This window comes from Bubalus kerabau, chromosome 16 (assembly GCF_029407905.1).
Source record: "Bubalus kerabau isolate K-KA32 ecotype Philippines breed swamp buffalo chromosome 16, PCC_UOA_SB_1v2, whole genome shotgun sequence".
Lineage (NCBI taxonomy): Eukaryota > Metazoa > Chordata > Mammalia > Artiodactyla > Bovidae > Bubalus > Bubalus kerabau.
The window spans coordinates 49150314-49171326 of NC_073639.1; the positions used below are offsets into that span (position 1 = coordinate 49150314).

Consider the following 21013-nt stretch of genomic DNA (forward strand, 5'->3'; position numbering starts at 1 on the left):
AAAGATGCCCGAGCCTGCGGCAAGGCTCTGAGGCATGGGACAGACAGGGGGGCAGTGATTCAGTGCTCACCGGCCCCACCATGGCCAGCCCAGCCCTGAGGACGGGTCAGCCCCTACATCCCGCCCACAATGACCATCGCTTCCCCAGAGCCCAGCCGACCCCAGCTTCTCAACAATGGCTCATGGGGCTGGGTGTGGTTGAGCCTCCACTGTCTGTGGGGTTCCTGACTGTGGGACCCCCAACATGGGACCCTCGCTAGTCATGCATTCTGGGTGGGAAGTATGGCAGAGAACTTGTGGGCAGGTTTAGACCACACTTCCTCAGAAACTTCATAACTTTGGACTCTAGGGACAAATTAATCAAGATAGAAAAGCTCCTCGCACTGATTCAAATGATAAAGGGAAAACTTGGCTCAGAAGTGAGGAAAAAAAACACATGGTTCTGGCTTCAGGCATGGCTCGATCTAGGGGCTGGATGGACCCAGTGATGTGCCCAAGGTTACTGAGGGTGCCTGGCTGTGCGCCTTCGCTCTAGTGACTCAAGAAGACCCTGTGAAGTAAGAGATTAACTGTGCTCAAAGTGAGAGCTGGCCCTAGACCAGCTCCTAGGAAGTGACCTCAGGCCCTAGGTCCTGTCCAATCAGTGTCTTTGTTTACTTGGGGGTCTTGGGCCGTGTGGTATCAGCTTGACCTCTGGGGGCAAGACAGGTCAGCCATGTGTGTAATCATCTTAAGTGGCCAAGCTCCAGTAAAAACTCTGGACCCCCAGGCTGGGGTGAGCCCCCTGGTTGGCCACACTTCACACGCTGTCACATGTCACTGTTAGGAGAGCTCAGCACTGTCCACATGACCCCTGGGAGGGGACAGTGGGAGCTGGTGGCTGGTCTCTCCTGATCTGGCCACCTGCACTGCTCTTCCTATTGCCATTTGTAGTCTGGGCTTTTCCTTGAAGTAAATCATGAGTCCTCTGGCTTCACTGAGCAATGCTGAGCCCTTCTCATGAATTGTTAAATCTGAGTGTAGTCTTGGGGTCCCCTAAGCTGCAGAACCAAAGCATTTTCACATGATTTCTTGGAGAAGGGTGTGGGTTCAATTTCAGGTACAGCTGGGTCCAGAAGCAAGAATGAAGGATCAGGTTCCCCCCTAGCCCATGCACTGCCTCTGCTCGGCCCTGTCTCCCACCTGAGCCCCATACACTAAAAAGGCTCCCTTTGCTCACAGTAGGTAGTACAGAGCCTCGGGGTGGGGGCAGGGACACCCCAGTCCTCGCACATCTCCAACCCTAGACTCTGCTGGGGCCCTGTGGGGCAGAGATGGGCTTTGTGGTCCCCAGGAGGGTACAGTCCTGGGCTTAGCATGCTGAGCAATGATCGAGGATGTCCTGGAGGTAGGGATCAGTCTCTACAAGTCTCTGGGACCCCTCAAAGTGTTTGCCCTTGATGGGGTGGGTGCAGCCAGCCCTGGCCATTTATCCATCAGAGATGGGACATAATCAAACCCCAGAGGTCTTGCTGCTTCTGCAAGCAGACTTGGCAACGATTTCTGGCTCTGTGAGCAATGCTGCAACACCCTGAACCTTCAGGGTAGTATCTTTTGGGAGTGGACCCCTGCTGTTCTTACCTGGCCGAGCACTGGCCAAGCTCAGAGACCAGCCTCAGTGGGTCAGTTCTGCCCAGCACCCGTTTTTGTGAGTGAATTGCCTGCATTTAGACTCAGGGGACATCTCAAATGTGTGGAGGGAGATGAGATACGACAGTGGTGACTGCTCTAGAGCTCTGGGGTCTTCCTTCAGCACCCACCCACCTCCACCTAACTAGCAGAAAGCCCTCTTCCACCTGCCCGGAGCACCCTGCCATCATCGCCAGAGGGACCTGAGCCCATCAATGTCCCCATGTGAGTCAAGTATGTTTTCAGGAAAAGGAAATTAAAAGGCATCGAAGTGCCTCCCACTTGCCAAGAGGTGAATTTGCCATCACACCACCCCTTAGAAGGCCCCTGGCTGGGTGGATGCAGCCAAGTGGGCTGTCAGAGGGAGGAGGGACCAAGGAAGGGGGCACATAGCCAGGACAACTTGTGGAAGGAAACAGATACAGAGAGAGACAGCAAGATCCTGGGAGCAGGAGAGAAAAGCACAGACAGAGCAGACGGAGCCAGAACCCTGCCCAGACGCCCCCTGGAGCCCTTGCGTTTGCAGCCAGAACAAATGAACGAGGTCATCTCTGTGGTCCAAACGAAATAAACTGCAAACTCAGAGATGATTCCCAGTCTTCTCTGAAATATTAATAAGCAATCCCATTGCTGACAGTGAAGGAATTGGAGTACAGGGTTTCCCAGGAGCCACTCTGGAGACCACAACCCTCTAGCTGCCCCCTGGGACCTTCACAGGTCTCACCCAGGCACAGGAGAAGTGGGGCAGTGGCCGGGGAGGGCGTGAGAGCCCTGCCGGTCTCCTAACTCTGCATTTCCAGCCACCAAAGGCGATTACCACCACTGCCTGGGAAGACGGCCATGCCATTATTGAATTTTAAATGAAGCCGAAATTGACTGCAGAGGCAAGGGGAAATATTTCATAGCACAGTAATTTTTCCTCAGAGTGCAGTTGCTACAACCAATAAAAATGACCAGCTCTGGAACCAGGTAGCGGTGCAGAGCCGACCCACAGGGCCCTGCTCCTAGTCCTGACCCAAGGCGCTGGCCAAGCCCCTCTATCTGCCCCATAGACCACCCCCCCAGACACCTCCTGGATCCTGTGTGCACCTGGCCACCTGGCCTCTGACCTTTTTCTTCCAGGACATCTCACGTGGCTCTCCCCCTGCTGCCGAGCTTCCTTGTGGCCTGGCAGCTGGTGACCCAGGAGTGAATGATGGAGAGAGAGGACCCTGAAGACTGAAGCCGTGGTCTTTCATGCTGAATCTTGGAAGTGACATGCCCTCTCTTCTGAGGTGCTATTGGTGATGGTGGTGCAGCTGTAACCTGCTCCTAGGCTGCACCGGCATGAATGCAGGGATCATTGGAGCCACCGGGGAGGCTGGCCCCTCACCCGGAAAACGGCTGGAGTGTAGACTCAAAGACAGCAATGACCCTGTGGGAGCTGGGGTCAGCAGAGGTGACTGTCATAGACGTTGAACAGCAAGGAACTCACTCAGCCAGCCACGGACCCATGGCTGTGTACCAAAACATCCCTAATCAATGTCTCAGTGGTAAAGAATCCACCCGCCAGTGCAAGAGACTCAGGTTCGATCCCTGGTCCAGGAAGAGCCCACATGCCGCAGAGCGAATAGCCTATGTGCCACAACTGTCGAGCCTGTGCTGTAGAGCCTGGGAGCCACAACTGCTGAAGCCCGTGCACCCTAGAGCCTGTGCTCCACAAGAAGAGGAGCCACCGCAGTGAGAAGCCAGGGCACCACAGCCAGAGATTAGCCCTCTCTTGCCGAAACTAGACAAAGCCTGCACAGCAATGAAGACTCAGCAGAGCCAAATAAAATAAATACATAAATTTTAAAGCTCCACTCAATAAAAAAAATTATTTATATATATATATATATATGTATAAAATACAGGTGCAGAACAATTGTTTTCTTACACCAGGGGTCCCCAGGCCACCCAGCAAGAGGTGAGTGGTAGGTGGGTGAACAGTGGGCAGGTGAACGGCGGGCACGGGAGTGAAGCGTCTTCTGTATTTACAGCTGCCTAAGCTCCGCCTCCTGTCAGATCGGCAGCCTTAGGAGCACAATAAATGTAATGCACTTGAATCATCCTGAAACCACCCCCAGCCCCAGTCTGGTCCATGGAAAAATTTTTCTTCCATGAAACCAGTCCCAGTGCCAAAATGGTCGGGGACAACTGGCTCACGCCATCGGCTCTGCTGGTCAGGCTCAGACAGGACACAGGAGGGCTGCCTGGGTGTCCTCTGGTCCATAGGACAGGGGCCTCTGCTGGGAAAGGGACTCCATGTCCAGGCGCTAGAACCATCGAGAAGCTCTTACGTTCAGGCACCTGCTCAGGACCCCCTCCGTTGTTCCTAGGAGCCTGCAGAACCCCCGGGGGTGGCCTCCTCCACCCCAATCACTATGGCCACCCTGGCAGGCCCAGAGCTCTGCCGACCTGGAGATGAGAGCCATCTCCATGACCTAGCACCTCATCTCTTAACTACTTCTTTCTGTTCTCTGCCTGCAGTTCTCATTCTCTTCTGCAGCTGAACCCAGATGGTGTGGGATCAGCCAGCTGGTCCACGCCCTCCTCAGCCATGAGCCACACTGGCTCCACCAGACGGCCGGGTGAGAAACCTCCATTGGGCCGTGGTGACAGTGTTATCAGTGGCCACCGATCATTCCCCCGGTGCCAGACCTGACACCTACCTGCCCAACAGAGGGGCCTGACCCCAGGCTTTGGTGATGGCAGAGAGGGCCCTGTGAAGCCCTTCCCAGCTGGGTCTTGGTACACCGTGCTAGGATTTTGGGGTGCCCTGGACATCATGTGGATGGTGCCCAGGTCCATGGCAGGGGGGTGGGCAGAGAAAGGCTGACAGAAAGGAAGGCAGAGAGAAAAGGAGACAGCGTTTCATCTCCTGGAGCTGGGCTTGCCACCCACCCAGCCCACCTGCCACGTCCTGAACCCAGGAGCCTGTGTACACATCTCCTCACAGGGCACAAGGCACTTTTCAGGGCAGTTCTCTGATGGTCCAGATTGGTTAAGAATCTGCCTCCCAATATAGGGGACTCAGGTTTGATCTCTGGTTGGGGAACTAAGATCCTACATGCAGCTGAGCCCACGTGCCGCAACTAAGACCCGACGTAGCCAAAATAAATAAATAAAATTATTTTTTTTTAAAAGCACTTTACAGACAAGATTAAATTAAGGGTTTTGCAATATGGAGCTTGTCCTGAGTGATTGATGGGCCCAAGGTCATCTCAAGGAAGCAGACCTGAGGATGAAAGCAGAGGTTGGAGTCATGAGCTCTGAGTTGGAGGAAGGAGCTGGGAGCCCAGGAATACAGGCGTCTCTGAAAGCTGGAGAATGCAGGGAGCGATTCTCCCTGGAGCCCCAGAGAGACCAACCGACCCACACCTTGATCTCATCCAGCAAGACTCTGTGGACTTCGGTCCTGCAGACTGCTGCTGCTGCTAAGTCACTTCAGTCATGTCCAACTCTGTGTGACCCCATAGACGGCAACCCACCAGGCTCCCCCGTCCCTGGGATTCTCCAGGCAAGAACACTGGAGTGGGTTGCCATTTCCTTCTCTAATGCATGAAAGTGAAAAGTGAAAGGGAAGTTGCTCAGTCATGTCCGACTCTTCATGACTCCATGGACGGCAGCCTACCAGGCTCCTCCGTCCATGGGATTTTCCAGGCAGGAGTACTGGAGTGGGGTGCCATTGCCTTCTCCGTCCTGCAGACTATAGGATAATAAATCTGTGTCATCTCAAGCCTTTCATTTCCTATAGCAGCCACAGGAAACTCCAACACTGTCTTCCCAGTGATGTGGCCTCGGGCTCCTGTGGATACAAGCCGGCCCAAGGTGGCCCTCACTTGCCTCCAGAGGGTCCCGCCTGGTTCAGAAAGGGGTCCTGCAGGCAGTGCTGAGTGGTCAGCCCGAGGCTTCCTGAGTCCAGGAAGGAGGTTGGTGGTGGGGTCCTACTGATCCCTGCTGAAGAGCCACATGCCTTGGGACAAAGGAGCCAAGTTGTCACTATGCTAAGTCGCTTCGGTCATGTCCAACTGTTTACAACCCCATGGACTGTTGCCCACCAGGCTCCTCTGTCCATGGGATTCTCCAGGCAAGAATACTGGAGTGGGTTGCCGTGGCTTCCTCCAGGGGATCTTCACTGGAGGAGTTGTCTCCAGCCCCACTTCCAAACTGGGACTCAGACTACAAGCTTCTGGGGCCCAAAGCCCAGGGCACGTGGAGACAGACATCGAAGGGCTGGACTGTGCAGCCCTTTCCTGAGGTTTCCTTGATGGGGCCGTGGAGACAGACAGACCAGGGACATGCCTGTCTGTCTGGAGGTGGGAGGGGCATGGAGGACAGCTTTGCAGAGGCCCTTCCTGCCCAGGGACCTGGGTCCAAGGCTGCTGCCATCAGAGAATCGCTTACTGCAAAAGCAGCTTCTCCGGGGACTTCCCTGGTGGTCCAGTGGCTAAGACTCGAGCTCCCAATGCAGGGGGCCCGGGTTCAATCCCTGGTCAGGGAACTAGATCCCACATGTGTGGCAACTGAGAGATCTTGCATGCCACAATGAAGATGGGAGATCCCGTGGGTCACAGCCAGGACGCAGCACAGCCAAATAAATAAATAAATAAATGCTTACAAAGCAGCTTCTGTGTCCCTCAAGCAAAGGCAGGAAAGTGGGGGACACAGTGAAGAGTGAGGTTGGGTTGTGGGGAGGCTGGGGGGCTGCCTTCACCCGTCCCAAGAGCAGGTGCCACAGCCTATGCATAAGAAGGCCTGTGCTCAATGTCTCATGGCAGAATCCCCATGGACCCCCAGATGACCTGGAAGCTGGGCCCCTCTGCCCCCTGCCTTTTCCAGGTGGTGCCCACTGCCCTGGGCCAGCAGCCCCTTCCTCCACCATCAAAGCACCTCCCTCCAGCCTCTGTAAAGTCTCTTTTCCTCAGCATTCTGACTCCGGCCCTCCTCCTCTTAAAAGGACCCTTGTGATCCATGGGGCCCCTGGAACATCCAGAGCAGACACCCCCACCTCAACATCCTTAACTGAACCCCACTTGCCCCATGAGGTTCCAGGCTTAGGACGTGGACACACCTGATGTGAAGAGCAGACTCACTGGAAAAGACCTTGACGCTGGGAAAGACTGAAGGCAGGAGGAGAAGGGGGCAACAGAGGATGAGATGGCTGGATGGCATCACTGACTCGATGGACATGAGTTTGAACAAGCTCTGGGAGATGGTGAAGGACAGGGAAGTCTGGAGTGCTGCAGTCCAAGGGGTCACAAAGACTCAGACACAACTGAGTGACTGAACAACAACAGCTCTCTAGGGACACAGCTCTACCCACAGCAGGATGTGATAAATGGATCTAGCCCCTGTTAATGGTGGATGAGGGAGTCTGGTATCTTCCCTTCAAGGAGAATTTGCATCTGAGTAGCCAATCCTGTACCTTGCTGATGCCAACCACAGGCCAGGAGGACAATTTGGAAGACAGGTGGTAGCAGCGTTTTAGTGCCCATCAAGGCACACCTTCGGGGGTGCCCAGCCTGGTCACCCCCTTGGCCCACGCCAACCAGGACTCTGGTGGCTACCTACCCCAGTTATCCTAAACTGAGGCCGACTTTACTTCTGACCTGAAATTAAAGCCCTGCTTGGTTCTGCTCTTGACTTACGGGCCCAAAGCAGAAGAGCTGTACTTGGCCTCCTGTCCCATCAGGTCCTCCTGCTGAAGTCAGGCCACCTTCCAGCAAGGCCCCGAGCTCCCTGCCACCGGAGCTGTCATCCCCTGGGGACATCAAAACCCAGCCCCACGCCTCCCTCATCTATGGGGCCCCAGGCTCTCTTGCCACCTCTGCAGAGGTGCCCAAGCACCAGCTGAAATTCTAATCAACCTGCAGCCTGAGAACGCTGCAGTCCCTGGACAACCCATGTCAGTCGGACACGACTTAGCAACTGAACAACGACAACAACATCATTTCTTGGGTATTTTTAAAGTGATATTTTAGGCATATGTGTGTATATGTTTTTTTAAAAGTAGATATGAGCATATGCAAGATCTCTTTTTTAAAACAACATTTATTTATAACTACACTGGGTCTTCGATGGTGGGCTTTCTCTAGTGGTGGTACGCGGGCTGCTCATTGCAGTAGATTCTCAATGCTGAGCACAGGCTCTAGACGCGGAGGCTCAGTAGTTGCCCTGTGGCATGTGAGATCTTCCCAGACCAGGGATCGAACCTGTGTCCCCTGCATTGGCAAGCAGGTTCTTATCCACCAGACCACCAGGGAAGTCCCCAACCAAATTTCTTAAGGGGCTAAAGTTGACCGGTCCAGGGATAGGAGACGCTGTCCCAGCCACGCAGCAGGACAGAGAGAGGCCAGGCCCCAGCGTCTGTTTACCCAGAATGACCATCTCTGGCCACCTCCACATAGTACTGATCCCTTGAGGTGGACACTGGTTACCATCGGGTGAGCCCTGGCTGGGTCAGGGTCTCCTCAACACATTTTCACTGTAATGGGCTAAACTGAATCTCCCCAAAATTCACGTCCACTGAAACATCAGAAGATGACCTTGTTTGGCAATAAGGCCTTTGCAGGTGTAGTTAAGATGAGATCATACTGGAGTAGGGAGGGCCTTGGATTCCATATAGGCTGTCCTTATAAGGTTAGACCAGACACACAAGGAGAAGTCATGTGAAGACAACACCCCTCCCACAGACTGGGCAGGCGGGCAGGTGGCTGCAGTCAAGGACTGTCGGGCACCCCAGAAGAGGCAGGAAGGGCCGTTGCCTAGAACCTCAGAGGGGGCATGGCCTCATGGCCCCTGGATCTTAGACCTTTGGCCCCTAGAACAACGAGAGAATAAATTCCTGTGGTTTTAAGCCTCAAAGTTTGTGATGCTTGTTATGCAGCCCTTGGACACTAATTCCCCCACATTTCTTCATTTACCCCTCACGAGGGGCTTCCCCGATAGCTCAGTTGGTAAAGAATCTGCCTGCAATGCAGGAGACCTTGGTTTGATTCCTGGGTCAGGAAGATCCACTGGAGAAGGGATAGGCTACCCACTCCAGTATTCTTGGACTTCCCTTGTGGCTCAGCTGGTAAAGAATCCACCTGCAATGCGGGAGACCTGGGTTCGATCCCTGGGTTGGGAAGAGCCCTTGGAGAAGGGAAAGGCTACCCACTCCAGTATTCTGGCCTGGAGAATTCCATGGACTCTACAGTCCATGGAGTCACAAAGAGTGGGACACGACTGAGTGACTTTCGCTTTCATCTCTCATGAGTTCAGTTCTGTTCTTGTCCCCACTTTACAGATGGGGACACTGAGGCCCAGCAAGGCTAGGTCACTTGCCCATGGCTCCCCCCATGCACAGCCCCCCTCCCTGTGCTTGTAAGAGGAAGGACCTTCCCCTCCCACAGCCCAGGGTCAGCAGAGGCTCCACGGTTTGACAACCTTCCAGTTCAGAGGTGAGGTTTATGTCCTTCCCCCCTTGAGTCTAGGAGCATAGCCAGTGGCCCCAGAAGATTTCTGGATCTGAGTCTTAAAAAGCCAAGCAGCGTCCACATGCTCTCAGAGCCCCACCTGCCATGTGGAATTCATACTCCTGAGGTCCCTGGAGCTGAGGAACCAGCCCTGGGAGTCTGGCTGCCTCCAAATGACCCAGCCCCACCGTAGACTCCATCATTCTGTTGGGGCCCCAGATACTGTGGAGCTAAGTGAGCTGCCCAGGGGCTTCCGTCTAATTCCTGACCCAAAGGACTTGGGTGTTTGGGCTGTTTCATGCCACTGAGTTTGGGGCAGTTTGTTACACACTAACAGTAACCAGAGGGGTAGAAGCCCTGCAGGGAAATGCACACACCCTCCCAGGGGCTGTTGGGCTGCACCCTGCTTGGGGAAGCTCACGCAGCTTGTGATACAAAGCATGTGATGGGCTTCAATACCCCAGCCGGGACTGTTGGGGAAGGGGTGCAGCACTGAACGGCTTTGCAGACAGAGAAAGGTCCCACATGGTGGGGACGGGGTACAAAGGAGACCCTTCATCTGGTAAGAAATTTGGATTTCCAGGGTGAAAACTCACCTCTCTGAACTCCACTGCCTGGGGGGTGGGGGCATCAAGGCGGAGGCCCTGCTACTCGGGACCATCCCTCCCCTCTGCCCCCTGCCCTGTGACGGGGTCAGGGGCAGCTTCTGGGCCTGGCAAGGATGCAGAGTGAGGAACACAGAAGGTGTCACAGAGCAGATACTGCCACCTCTTCCTGGCAGAACACCTGGTCACGCATCTAATATTCAATCCACTTCCCAAGAATCTGTTGCGTCCAGTAATACTAGAAATTTGTCACAGCCTCTTGGAAATGCGAACAAATACTCTTCATGGGTCAAAAAAAGAAAGGCGGTGGAGGGACTTCTCTGGCAGCCCAGTGGTTAAGATTCCACTGCAAGGGGCACAGGTTTGATCTCTCGTCAGGGAACTAAGATCCCACATGCTCCAGAGCACAGCCTAAAGAAGAAAAACAGAAGGAGAATCAATACTGCAATGACAGACATTCGATGGAAAGTCAATATATCACAACTCAGGGGACACTGGGGGCAGCCAGACAGAGAGTGCTCTGTGCACACGCTGTGCCTGTACGTGTCCCAGGCAGAGGGGAGGCGAGGGCATGTGGGACTTACAATGTGACGCTGCCATTTTTAATTAAAAGATCCTGAGGAGGAGACAGATGTGCACCGAGCTGGTAACCATGGTCAAGTCTGGGACTGACATCCTGGGGACCATTAATGGACAACTCCTATAAAAAGGGAAAAACATAACTCCCCTGCAGATAGAAATGAGCCTCTGTCAGAGTCTATTTAACCAGTAATTAAGGAAAGGGCTGGAAAGACTTCAAACAGTTCCCGGGGAACCCAAGTGAAGGCCGATCAGGAGAACTGAAGCGAATCCCCCAAAATGATACCAAGCTGGCCCCTCCACCTGCAGAAGGGATACGACCATCCCTCCTACAGACCAAGTTCATTCCGTGGACGAGAACTATGTCCTTGGTCATGTCCACTAACGAAGACCTGGACACAGACATAACCTAGGAAGGTCGCTAGACCAGGGGTGGACAGGCTGCGGCCCGCAGGCTGGATCTGACCCCCTGCTTTTGTAGAGAGCTTTCTATGTTGTTGTTCCGGTGCTCAGTCATGTCCTATTCTTTGCGACCCCATGGACTGCAGCACGCTGGGCTTCCCTGTCCTTCACCATCTCCTGGAGCTTGCTCAAACTCCTGTCCATTAAGTCAGTGATGCCATCCAACCATCTCGTCCTCTGTTATTCCCTTCTCCTCCTGCCTTCAGTCCTTCCCAGCATCAGGATCCTTTCCAGTGAGTCAGCTCTCTGCGTCAGATGGCCAAAGTATTGGGGCTTCAACTTTAACATCAGTCCTTCCAATGAATATTCAGGACTGATCTCCTTTAGGATGGACTGGTTGGATCTCCTTGCAGTCCAAGGGACTCTCAAGAGTCTTCTCCAACACCACAGTTCAAAAGCATCCATTTTGTGGTGCTCAGCCTTCTTTATGGTCCAACTCTCACATCCATACATGACTACTGGAAAAACCATAGTTTTGACTAGATGGACCTTTGTTGGCAAAGTAATGTCTCTGCTTTTTAATACAGTGCCTAGGTTTGTCATAGCTTTTCTTCCAAGGAGCAAGTCTTAATTTCATGGCTGCAGTCACCATCTGCACTGATTTTGGACCCCAAGAAAACAGTTAGATGACATGGATTGAAATGAAAACTGACTTTTGCCCCTGCTTTTGTAGAGAGTTTTCTTGGCACACAGCATTCATGTCCACTGTGTCCTGGTGGCTTTCTGCAGCAGAGGTGAGCTACTACCACCAGCCAACCTCCAGGCCTTTGCAGAAGCTTTGCGGATGGTCCCACTGGGCAGTCCCCAGCCTCCCAAAGACGTCTCCTGGGAGCCTTCTTGATCATTTCAGAGTCTCACAGGTTCTCTGTATGCGACTTTTCCCTTCCCACCTACATCTGCTTCTATAATAACTGAAGTTCAATAATGGGCATGGATGAACTGTGCAGTGAAAAAACATTCTACCCTGTTGCAGCACATCTGCCTGGACACGCCTTTAAGCCTGAGACAATGTCAGTGGTCCAGGCCTTGTCTGACCTCTGATGGCCCTACACACCAGCTCAGTTACTCCCACTCTCACCCTAGAACACCCCAGACCTCAGGGGAGCTCAACCTGAGGTTCCAGCCACCCCAACTCCTGCCAAGCCGAGCGGAGGCCAGCTGTCCCCCCGAAGCCCTGCCTAGGCTGCAGACTCACGAGCGAAATCGATGTTGTTGTGCCACTAAGTTTTAGGGTGATTTCCCGAGCAGCTAAGGCTCCTGGAACCGCCCGCTTTGTGTATGAGACAACTGAGACCTGGATGGTCCGAGCGACTTTTCTGAGCACAGAGCAGAGCCCGAGCTGGTGGGCGCCAGGCCGTGACCTCACCCTCAGCTGCTAAGATGGGATTGAGGCCCCAGGGCAGGAATGGCTTCTATTAACCGAGGATCCCCCTTGGAGGAGGGTGACTCAGTTCTGAGGGGACCCCCTACCCTGACCCCTGGTCCAACGGGAAACCCTTGATGGAGGGGCAGCTGCATTCCCCCAGCTTGAAGCCCTGACTGACATCTCAGGAGACACGCCTCTGACATCCAATTTTCTGCAGCTAATTTGCTAAATGCCAGTGAAATGCTTGAGCATTCCTTATCTCTGGAGAGCGTTCTCCACGTCTCGTCAGACTTCCTCATTACGTGTGTGACTATGACTTAATTGCCAGCCAGCCTCATTCATCTCCTGGAGGGAGACAGGGAGACAGACAGGGAGAGAGGGAGAGACTGAGAATCAGAAGGAGGGCAGCTCTGGAGACAGGACTGCCCTGCATGCTCGGGATGTACCAGCATACGGGCTGTGTGCCGGGCACACAGTGGGCAGCATCTACCCCCTACCCCGGCCCCAGTGACTGAGCACACTGCCCTCCCTCCAAGCTTTTCTGAAACTCTGGGAAAACTCTGGACTGAAGGCCCTGGAGCCCAACTCTGTGCCGAGGGGCAGTCAGTGGGGGGCCACTCATGGATCCAGGAAGGGGTCCCCTGTGTCCCTAGCTCAGTAAGTTAAGAGGCAGGACCACGGGACCTGCAGGAGACGCTGCGTCCCTGTGTTTCTGCAGCGGGATGCAAATTCTATTCCAAGCTCCAACTCTGAGTGAGGCAGAAATGGGGTCTCTGTTGGCCAGGGTGCCCCTTTTCCCCGATGGTGTCAGGATGGAGGTGTGTGTGCCAGGGTGAGGGCTGGTAGAGAGAAGCAGCGCCTAATCCGGGAGCGGCTCTGGTGACCAGAGCTGAAGAGCCAGCAGGGAGGGAGGTGGCCCTGAGATTGGAGCCACAGGAAGCTGTCACCCTGAGCAGGTTGGGGTGGGGAGCCAAGGTGTGTATGGGAGCCCCAGCTCCCATGGGGCTGCCTGCGAGGAGCCTGGACTCAGGTCACAGGGAAGGACTTGGTGGTCCCTTGACACACGGGGCACTACCTGTCCTGGCTGGCACCCCAAGAGGCACGTCCTCCCCACCATCCTGTCTGGAGGCCACTGGTCCGCTCTTCCCCACCGTTGAGGCTCCTGTCTGCCCTGCTGTCCCCAGCGATCCTGGATGCACCATCCAAGGTCCTCCACCAACCTTCCTTCTCTGGAGGTGTCTCCTGCACTGCTTGGATCACCCGGGGAAGCTTATCAAGGTGGGGTCGGGCGCAGGGGTCTCATCCCACCTAGTGCTTGGTGGGGTAGCAGGTGCAGGGATCCTCTTTCTCAGGGGCCCTCCAATCTTATGCACACTCCCTTCCCTAAGAACATCCCCATCCTGACCCTGACTGCCAAGTCTAGGGTCCTTGAAACTCCCTCATGATGGACAACCCCCTGGGAGGACTCCCCCAGGCACCTGAGGGCTCTGTTCTCATGATCCCAATTTACTGCAGGGAAGTGTAAATTCCCTCTGGAGGGGGAGTGGGCACTGCTCAGTCCAAAGCCCCACTGGGGACTCCGATGGACCCCAGCCCCATGGACAGCGATCCCAGGAGACAGGATGCCCGGGGCCTGGGTCCCTCCTGGAGCCAGACAAAGGCCAGCCCTCGATCTGGACCAGGTTAAATCATCCACCAGATGCCAGACTCCCCAGGGTGGGCAGGCACCTCCTTCCTTCAGACCCCAGCCCAGGTGCCTCTGCCTGAGGCCTGGGACTGACCCAGCTTGTGGCAGCCACCTGACCTTAGGGGGAGAGGATTGCGGGGAGCTGTCCGTGAGAACGGGGTCCTTTGTCCGAAGGACACAGCTCTGGGAGCTGCCTCAGTCCTTGAGGGTTTGCTTGCAAACATAGCTCTCTGTCCCGCCACCCCAGAGATTAGGCGCTTATTTACTGCAGGCACCTGGAGTTCTGTGCAAACTTCTCACGCACAGAGAAATGTTATCTGGTGTAAGAAATAATAACAGGGTGCCATTCCACATGCTCTCAAGATTTCTTGTGACTGTTTGTAAGATGTATAGGTCAACCAAGAAAAAAATGTTAACTGTCTTGTCTTTCTCACGCTCTTCTGTATAAATATAAGATGCTGAATAAAGTTGGGGTCAGACTGCATCCCTTCGTGGAGACGTGTCTGAACCTCTCAACCCCATCTTTGTTGTAGATTTCTCTTGCTTTAGTTTCTTTTCTCAGCCCCGCCGTGCACGTTCTCAGGACCTGATCGACTTTGCCGGCTGGCACCGGCAGAGGATGGCAGAGCCTCTGCCTTGTGGCTTTCCAAGTGGGGGCTTCTGGTTCTCAGATGCCTTCCAACGGGCTTCATCATGAAGCAGGAGGGGTCAAGATATACACCCATGGGGGCAATGAAAAGTTCTGGAACTAGATACAGGCCGTGGTCACACACCCATGAATGCACAAATGCCACAGAGCCATGCATTTTAAAGCGCTTAATTTTATGCTTTGTGGACTTCAACTTTTAAAATTTAGTATACCTCAAATATCAGATGGGGCATACTTATACCAAAAATGTGTTCATTGTATATCTGAAATTTTTAAAAGCCGATTGTAAAAACTCTGACCCAAGCTAGGAAATAACATGTCTATGTGGGGTGGGGGTGGGGGGCGTACTCGACCTCTCCTAGAGGGTGGGCAGCACACAGGATGTAGTCATTCTAGGAGTACAGAAACGGGGAAAGAAAAAAGACCCCAGCAGGATACCCCGCCCTCCCCTCTCCAACCCTGCTCATTTCTCACCACCGCTCACTGCTCACCTACAGCCACTCAGCCAATCGCATGGCCCCTGGGAAGGGCACTCTCAGCCCCTTTCTCCAACAGGAAACAGGAACCTGCCCAAGGTCAACCATCCAAAGTGCAGCTGTCTGGGGGTCAGAGTGGCTGTGGGCGGGCGTCCCCAAGCTGCCAGAGTGAGGAACTGCGGTGAGCACAGGAGGCTGAACCCAGGTAAGACCAAGAAAACATGTTCGCATTTCATAATTTATTTAAAATTTTTACATACTGCTATTTTTCAAGAAAAGCGAGAGGACTCAGGCCCGTCCAGCACTGCCCCCTGGTGTCCCTGATGAGGCCATGGCAGCCTCTGGCTCACTGGACACTCCTGGTGCCAGGCTGTCTGGGACCCTGGAAACCACTCACCACGAACGTGCATGAGGGCCCCCTGCCCCGAGGCAGGGCCTGCGCCCCAGGGACAAGGCGATCTCCAGGGCGGGGAGGAGCATCCCTGGTTCTCTCAGGACAGTGGGGCCGTGCCGTGTGCTGCTCCCAACGGGGTGCTGAGTGCACACTAGGACCCTGGGCCGGCAGTGAGGGTCCCCGGAGACCAAATTGGCTTAACTATTCCCTGCTGTGACTCCCAGGGTGCCTGCTGTGAGCTCACACCCTGCTCCTCTGGATGGGGGTGCAGGTGGAGTTGGGGAGGGGTGTGCCCAGAACATGGTGGGGACAGGAGGCTGCTGGGGGCAGCGAGGGTCTTTTCCTGATGGGCTTGAGAGCCACCGCCCGCCCCCTGCCCCCGCCACTGCTCGTTCAGTCCCTGCCAAATGTAAGCTAGCATCAGTTGTGTGCTTGAATAAACCAGTTTCTTAAAGAAATGGGGTCACTGCTGTAGATGGAGAACCAAGCATCCATGGTAAAACAGGAAACTAAAAAAAAAATAACCACCCTGGAAACACAAGCAGCTGCTGGCCTGCGGCCAAGGCGCCTCCTCTGCTCAGGGAGTGGACGGGCTGGAGGGATGAACCAGCATGCTTCTAACTGCAGCCCTGGGGGCAGGGACTGCTCCTGTACCCCCTCCCCCCATAAACCCCCACCTGTGTCCCCACCAGGCTGCAGAGAATGGAGGGTCCCTGGATAGCATGTTCCAGCGAGGCCAGCAACACACTGCAGTCGTGAGGGCACGCTGCCAGCACTGATCCCAGCCCCACAGGCTAAGGAAGAGGGGTGGGCTTCCCTAGACCCCGACCCACCAAGCACCAGCCCACCCGAATAGCTCTCCTATGAAACCACTTATGGGGGGTGGTGGGGAGCAGGAGGCACAGGGTCAGCTCAGCGTGAAGTGCTGGGCACAGAGGTCCTCCCGCCGGCCCAGCAGGCCCCGTGCTGGGATGAACTCCAGCGGCACCGACCCAGGCCCCTTCTTCTTCAGGTCCCGCTCAAAGATCTACAAGGAAAGGATGGACAGTTAGTCTGCACTGTGCAGCCATGGCCACCCCATCCTCTCGCCCCCCCACCCTCTCCACTGCAGCCCCGCCCCACACCCTTACCTCGAAGGCGGTGACCTCCAGCAGCGGGGCGATGCTGACCTCGGGCACGGACAGTGCCTGGTTGATGGCGCTGGCGGCCTTGGACACCTCGGGGTGGTAATGCTGCTGGAGGGCCTGGAGGGACATATGGGATTTCACTAGCCCTTCTCGGGCAGCACTGAGCAGTGGACATCCCAGCGCTTCAGCAGCCTGGGGAGGGGGACAGAGTGGAAACTCCAGACAAAGACTCCCTTGGGAAACCAAAGTGATGGGGCAAGATGGGATCCTGGAGGACAAAGGCCAGAGGAAGGAGCTGGGCAGAGACACACAAGCAGAGCTGGGCGGGTGGCCAGGGAAAGTGCCCCAGGGAGGGTGGCTCCAGGAAGCTTAGGGTGTGATCTGGGCAGTCAGGGTGCCCTTACCTGCAGCTCCCACAGGGAGCTCTCCAGGGCTCGGCTCTGGGCCGGGTCCTCCTCTGCGGGGTCATAGGGGTCGGCGTCCAGCTCTAGGAACAAGATCCAGGGCTGATCTCCACTCACCCCCATGTATTGGCCTCGCGGCCCAGCCTCCTCCACCTCCAGCTGCACTCACCAGGGCCCCGGGGCCGATGCATGAGAACCCGGCAGGCCGGGTGTCTGCGCAGCAGGTTGCAGATAAAGGGCAGGACCATGAGCAGGGCCTCAGGGGGTGCTGTCAGGGCCAGGCGGGCCAGGCGCTTGGCGAAGGCAGCCACCAGGTAGGCAGGCAGGTGCCTGGGCAGGGGAGTGGGCGTGAGACCCAGCTGCCCCCTGCACCGGCCCCCAGCTCCCCTTCCTACCCCACAGGACTTGGTGGGGCCCAGGTGGCCCCTGTCGCACTGAGCTAGGCCAGGTGTCCCCTAGTCTCACCCCCACCCCTGTACTCACGAGGATGACAGGAAGAGGTCGGCCAAGTGAAAGAAGCGGGCCCGGTACTTCACGTGGAAGACGGACGGATCAAGAAGGCCATACAGCTTCCGGTAGAAGTCGGGGTACTCCCTAGGAGGGTGAGGTAAGTGAGGGGGGCACGTGTGGGGAGAAGCCACAGAGAGAATAGATCAGAACCCCGATCTGGGGGCCTCTCTGGTGGCTCAGTGGTTAAAAAAAATCCACTTGCCAATGCAGGAGACTTGGGTTCAATCCCTGGTCCAGGAAGATCTTGCATGCTTGAGGCAACTAAGCCCGTGCACCATGACTATTGAGCCTGTGCTCCGCAACAAGAGAAGTCACCGCGACTACAGCGTGCTCGCCTCAACGAGAAAAGTCCACGTGGCAATGGAGAGCCAGCACAGCCAGAAAGAGATAAATTAAGTTTTTAAAAAATGCCAGCTCAGGTCAAGGACCTTTTAGCAGAGCTAAAAGGCCCACAAACCCCTAGGCAGACACTCACAGGTTGTGTTTATGAATCAAGATGAAAAGTCCATTCAAGGCCAGCAGGCTGACGGCTCCACCTGTAGACAGACACAGCTGTGAAGCCCCAACCTAACAGCACCCCAACTCCGGGAATGAGATTCCAGCAAAGCCAGAGGCCATCTGCCAGATGGGAGATAGGAAAAAACCTCCAGCACAAATACTGCTGACCAGCTGGGCTCCTGCTCTCAACCCTGCTAGATGCCAGCATCCAGGAATGCAGAGCACCACCCCATGCCCGGTCCCGCTCTGGGCCCGCCGGGCATCTCCTGCTCACCGATGTCATAGGCGCGGGTGAGGAAGTCGATCATGAGGCTGGGCTGCGCCAGGTGGGGCAGGATGGAGTCGTGCATGATCACCAGCACCTTCTTGCAGACGCGGAGAGGCAGCTGCGGGAAGCAGCAGGTCAGGGTGCCGGCTTCCCCATCCCGAGAGCCCCACACTGGAGCCCTGCCCTGGGTCCCTCCCCTTCTTCCTACCTGGTGCTTGAGGAAGCGGAGCCACATCTGCTGGAAGGCCTTCCTGTGCTCCTGCAGGGAAGCAGCAGGGGTCGAGGCCCCCCATGTTCTCAATCCCACTCCACCCTCCCCCTGCCTCTGATAACAGGACAGGACCTAAGCGATTGCAGCGAGAGAAAACCTCCCTCAGGACCACAGGGTCGGTGTTCATAGCCCACCCTGGCAATAACACTCAGCACCCAAGAGGTCCGGGCAGGCTGCCTCTGACCTCTGGGAACCGTGCCTGTGGGCATCCTCTCCCCCTTGGGGCCTCCTGTGATCCCACTGTCAAGGCTAGGAAGGAGGTGCTGGCCCAGGGTCGGGTGGTTCCCAGGAAGGCCAACCACCCATCTGTCCAGGGAGTCTCACCTTCAGATGAACAACCTTCCACTTGTCTGACAGCTCTGCAAGGAATGCAAGGTGTCACCAGACGTGCGACCCGGCCGAGCCCCTCCTGCCCGCCCTCCCACCCCCAACACTCACCTGTGTGCTTCACATAGAAGCTGGAGAGGGTGCTCTCCTGGCGGGGCAGGCTCACAGAGGACAGCAGCATGAAGGCATTGTTCCAGAAAGTGAGGGGCACCTGCCAGAGGCCAGGCTGAGCACCTAGATGCTGAATGCCCACTGCCTCCTCCCTCCCTGCTCCCAGGGACCTGGGTGGCTCACCTCAGGGCGCCCATCGGTGGCCCGGGCCACAGCGTCGGAAGCGGCCTGCATTGTATGGTAGCGGATGTCGTCATGTTCCAGATACTCCCGGAACTGGGAGAGGAGCAGGGAGCGGTCCTCCTCTGGAGACAGCAAGCCTCCCACCACCAACTGCATGTGGGGAGCAGGGCAGGGCACTGAGCATCTCTCTCACCCCCAGGACAGACAGCCCAGAGGTGGAGCTCACAAAGCCGAGTCTAGAGGAGCTGCAAGAGTCCCCTCAACCCTGCAACCCACAGATGGCCGGGGGAGACCCCGGGACTCACCATGAAGAGCTGGTGGGGGAACAGATAGTTGCCTTCCCACTTGGGCTTCTCCAGCGGGTGCTCACCCTCCAGCTGCACAAACTTCATGAGTGTGCTGAGGGCCAGCTCCTAGGAGGAGGGATGGCAAAGGGACCATGCTGCACATCCACCACACTTACCCCTGCAGACAGGTGCTCAGACCTGAATGCCGGCAAAACCACACTCCGGGCAGAGTCAGGAGACAGAATGAACCCACACCCTCGAAACCAGCCACAGAAAGAGAGAACATCCTTACCTAGCGAGGGGTCTGCAGTCACAGCCCCAGACCCCTGCTGTGCAGAGAAGGTGGGGCAGGGGCCATACAGGTAAGAAGCAGAGCCAATCACCCCAGCTCACCTTGACCTGAAAGGAGGGGTGAGCCAACAGCTCCCCCAGGCGGTTGCAGCAGCTCTGGTACCGGTGCCGCATCCAAATCTTGTATTTGCGAGTGGCCCCCCGGGACCCTGTAGGAGGGACAGGGTGGTCAGTCCACACCCTGACTGGTGCCAGCCCCAACCTCCCCCTGCCTTCTACTCTGGGCAACCAGGGAATGAGTGGAAATGAGTCACTGTGGCTCCAGACCTGGGGTGGGACCAGCACGTTCCCACAGGCAGGCAGGGTAGGTCCTACTTGGGCTAGGCCCTCTCTCTTCACCCCAAGACCCAGACATCCCAAGGACCAGCCACATAAACCTAAATCTTTGTGGTACTAACAGTCAACGCTCCAGAATGTCAAATCCCACAAGAGGCACAAGACACAGTTACACCCCATCCATCCTTTACTTAAACTCAGCCTCAAAGTCTGTATTACTTTGAACCCCACCCCTTTCCCCAAATATAATCCCCTGATCCCACCCACGTGCATGGCCCGTGATGAAGTTTGGGGTGGGGTTGGGGGGGCTCATTCCATGTCAGCGAAGTCCCTCTCCAACCCTGTCAAGATTAGGCCCTCCTGGACACTCACCTGTCAGGACTATCTCCTCAGAGGGCAGTTGTCCCACAAACAGTTCTCCTCGGGCCAGCAGGGCCCCGAAAAGTCGGCTACATGCGTGCACGGCTTCCTGGATCTCCTCCTGGTCCTCAGACTGTGGGGAGATGCCGGTGTTCGCAGGGTACCCCGTCAGGAACTGTGGCCCCTGCTCCCTTTCCCGACCAGGACCTCAGCCCCCTCCCCCTCTACCCCTGATCCCGGCGTGACTCCCCCATCCCACCTCTGTCAAAGCTCCCCCAGCCCCGCCCCAAGACCCTCCAACCTAGAGCCCTGGGAGGCTGGAGAAAACTTCCAGTATAGCCCGGACTCCACCTCACAATTATCTGCCCCCATCCGAGACCAAGTCCCACTTCGTTCGAGCCCGAGGAGACCCCCATTCTGGTCTCTAACCCGCGGACCCGGCCGCGACCCCCGCCACACCACACGTGCCCCAACCTGCAGAACGGCCAGGATGTCGAACACGGCGTTGGCCTCGCCGCGGCTGGCCAGCACCGCCTCCACTAAGTGGCCCAGCGCCCGCCGCGCGTCCCCGGGGCCGGCGTCCCCCTCCATGCCACCACCCCACGCGGGACAGACCAGACCCGTCGTTCCGCCGCCTGGCGCGCCACTGACGTCACGCCCCGTCCTCGCCGTCATC

General features: G+C 56.2%; 1 protein-coding gene across 1 annotated transcript; it reads right to left on the reverse strand.

The window, feature by feature from the left end:
* Positions 1-15194: 15194 nt before the first annotated feature.
* On the reverse strand, positions 15195-20996 carry NOC4L (nucleolar complex associated 4 homolog). Its single transcript, XM_055550469.1, has 15 exons — positions 20812-20996; positions 20350-20470; positions 19744-19850; positions 19369-19476; positions 19064-19213; positions 18881-18980; positions 18767-18801; positions 18380-18430; positions 18178-18289; positions 17881-17941; positions 17379-17489; positions 17065-17225; positions 16896-16978; positions 16495-16608; positions 15195-16391 (listed from the first exon to the last, which is right to left on the reverse strand). The coding sequence occupies exons 1-15, from the start codon at positions 20926-20928 to the stop codon at positions 16272-16274; spliced, it is 1551 nt and encodes a 516-aa protein (XP_055406444.1). The 5' UTR covers positions 20929-20996; the 3' UTR covers positions 15195-16271.
* Between the last annotated feature and the right edge of the window lie 17 nt (positions 20997-21013).

Excerpts from the sequence above, each read along its gene's own strand:
- NOC4L (XM_055550469.1), bottom strand. The coding sequence starts at position 20,928 with ATGGAGGGGGACGCCGGCCCCGGGGACGCGCGGCGGGCGCTGGGCCAC. Across the intron at positions 18,802-18,880 it reads CTTCTATGTGAAGCACACAG|AGCTGTCAGACAAGTGGAAG; the intron begins GTGAGTGTTGGG and ends CATTCCTTGCAG. Across the intron at positions 16,609-16,895 it reads GCTCCCTGTGGGAGCTGCAG|GCCCTCCAGCAGCATTACCA; the intron begins GTAAGGGCACCC and ends ATGTCCCTCCAG.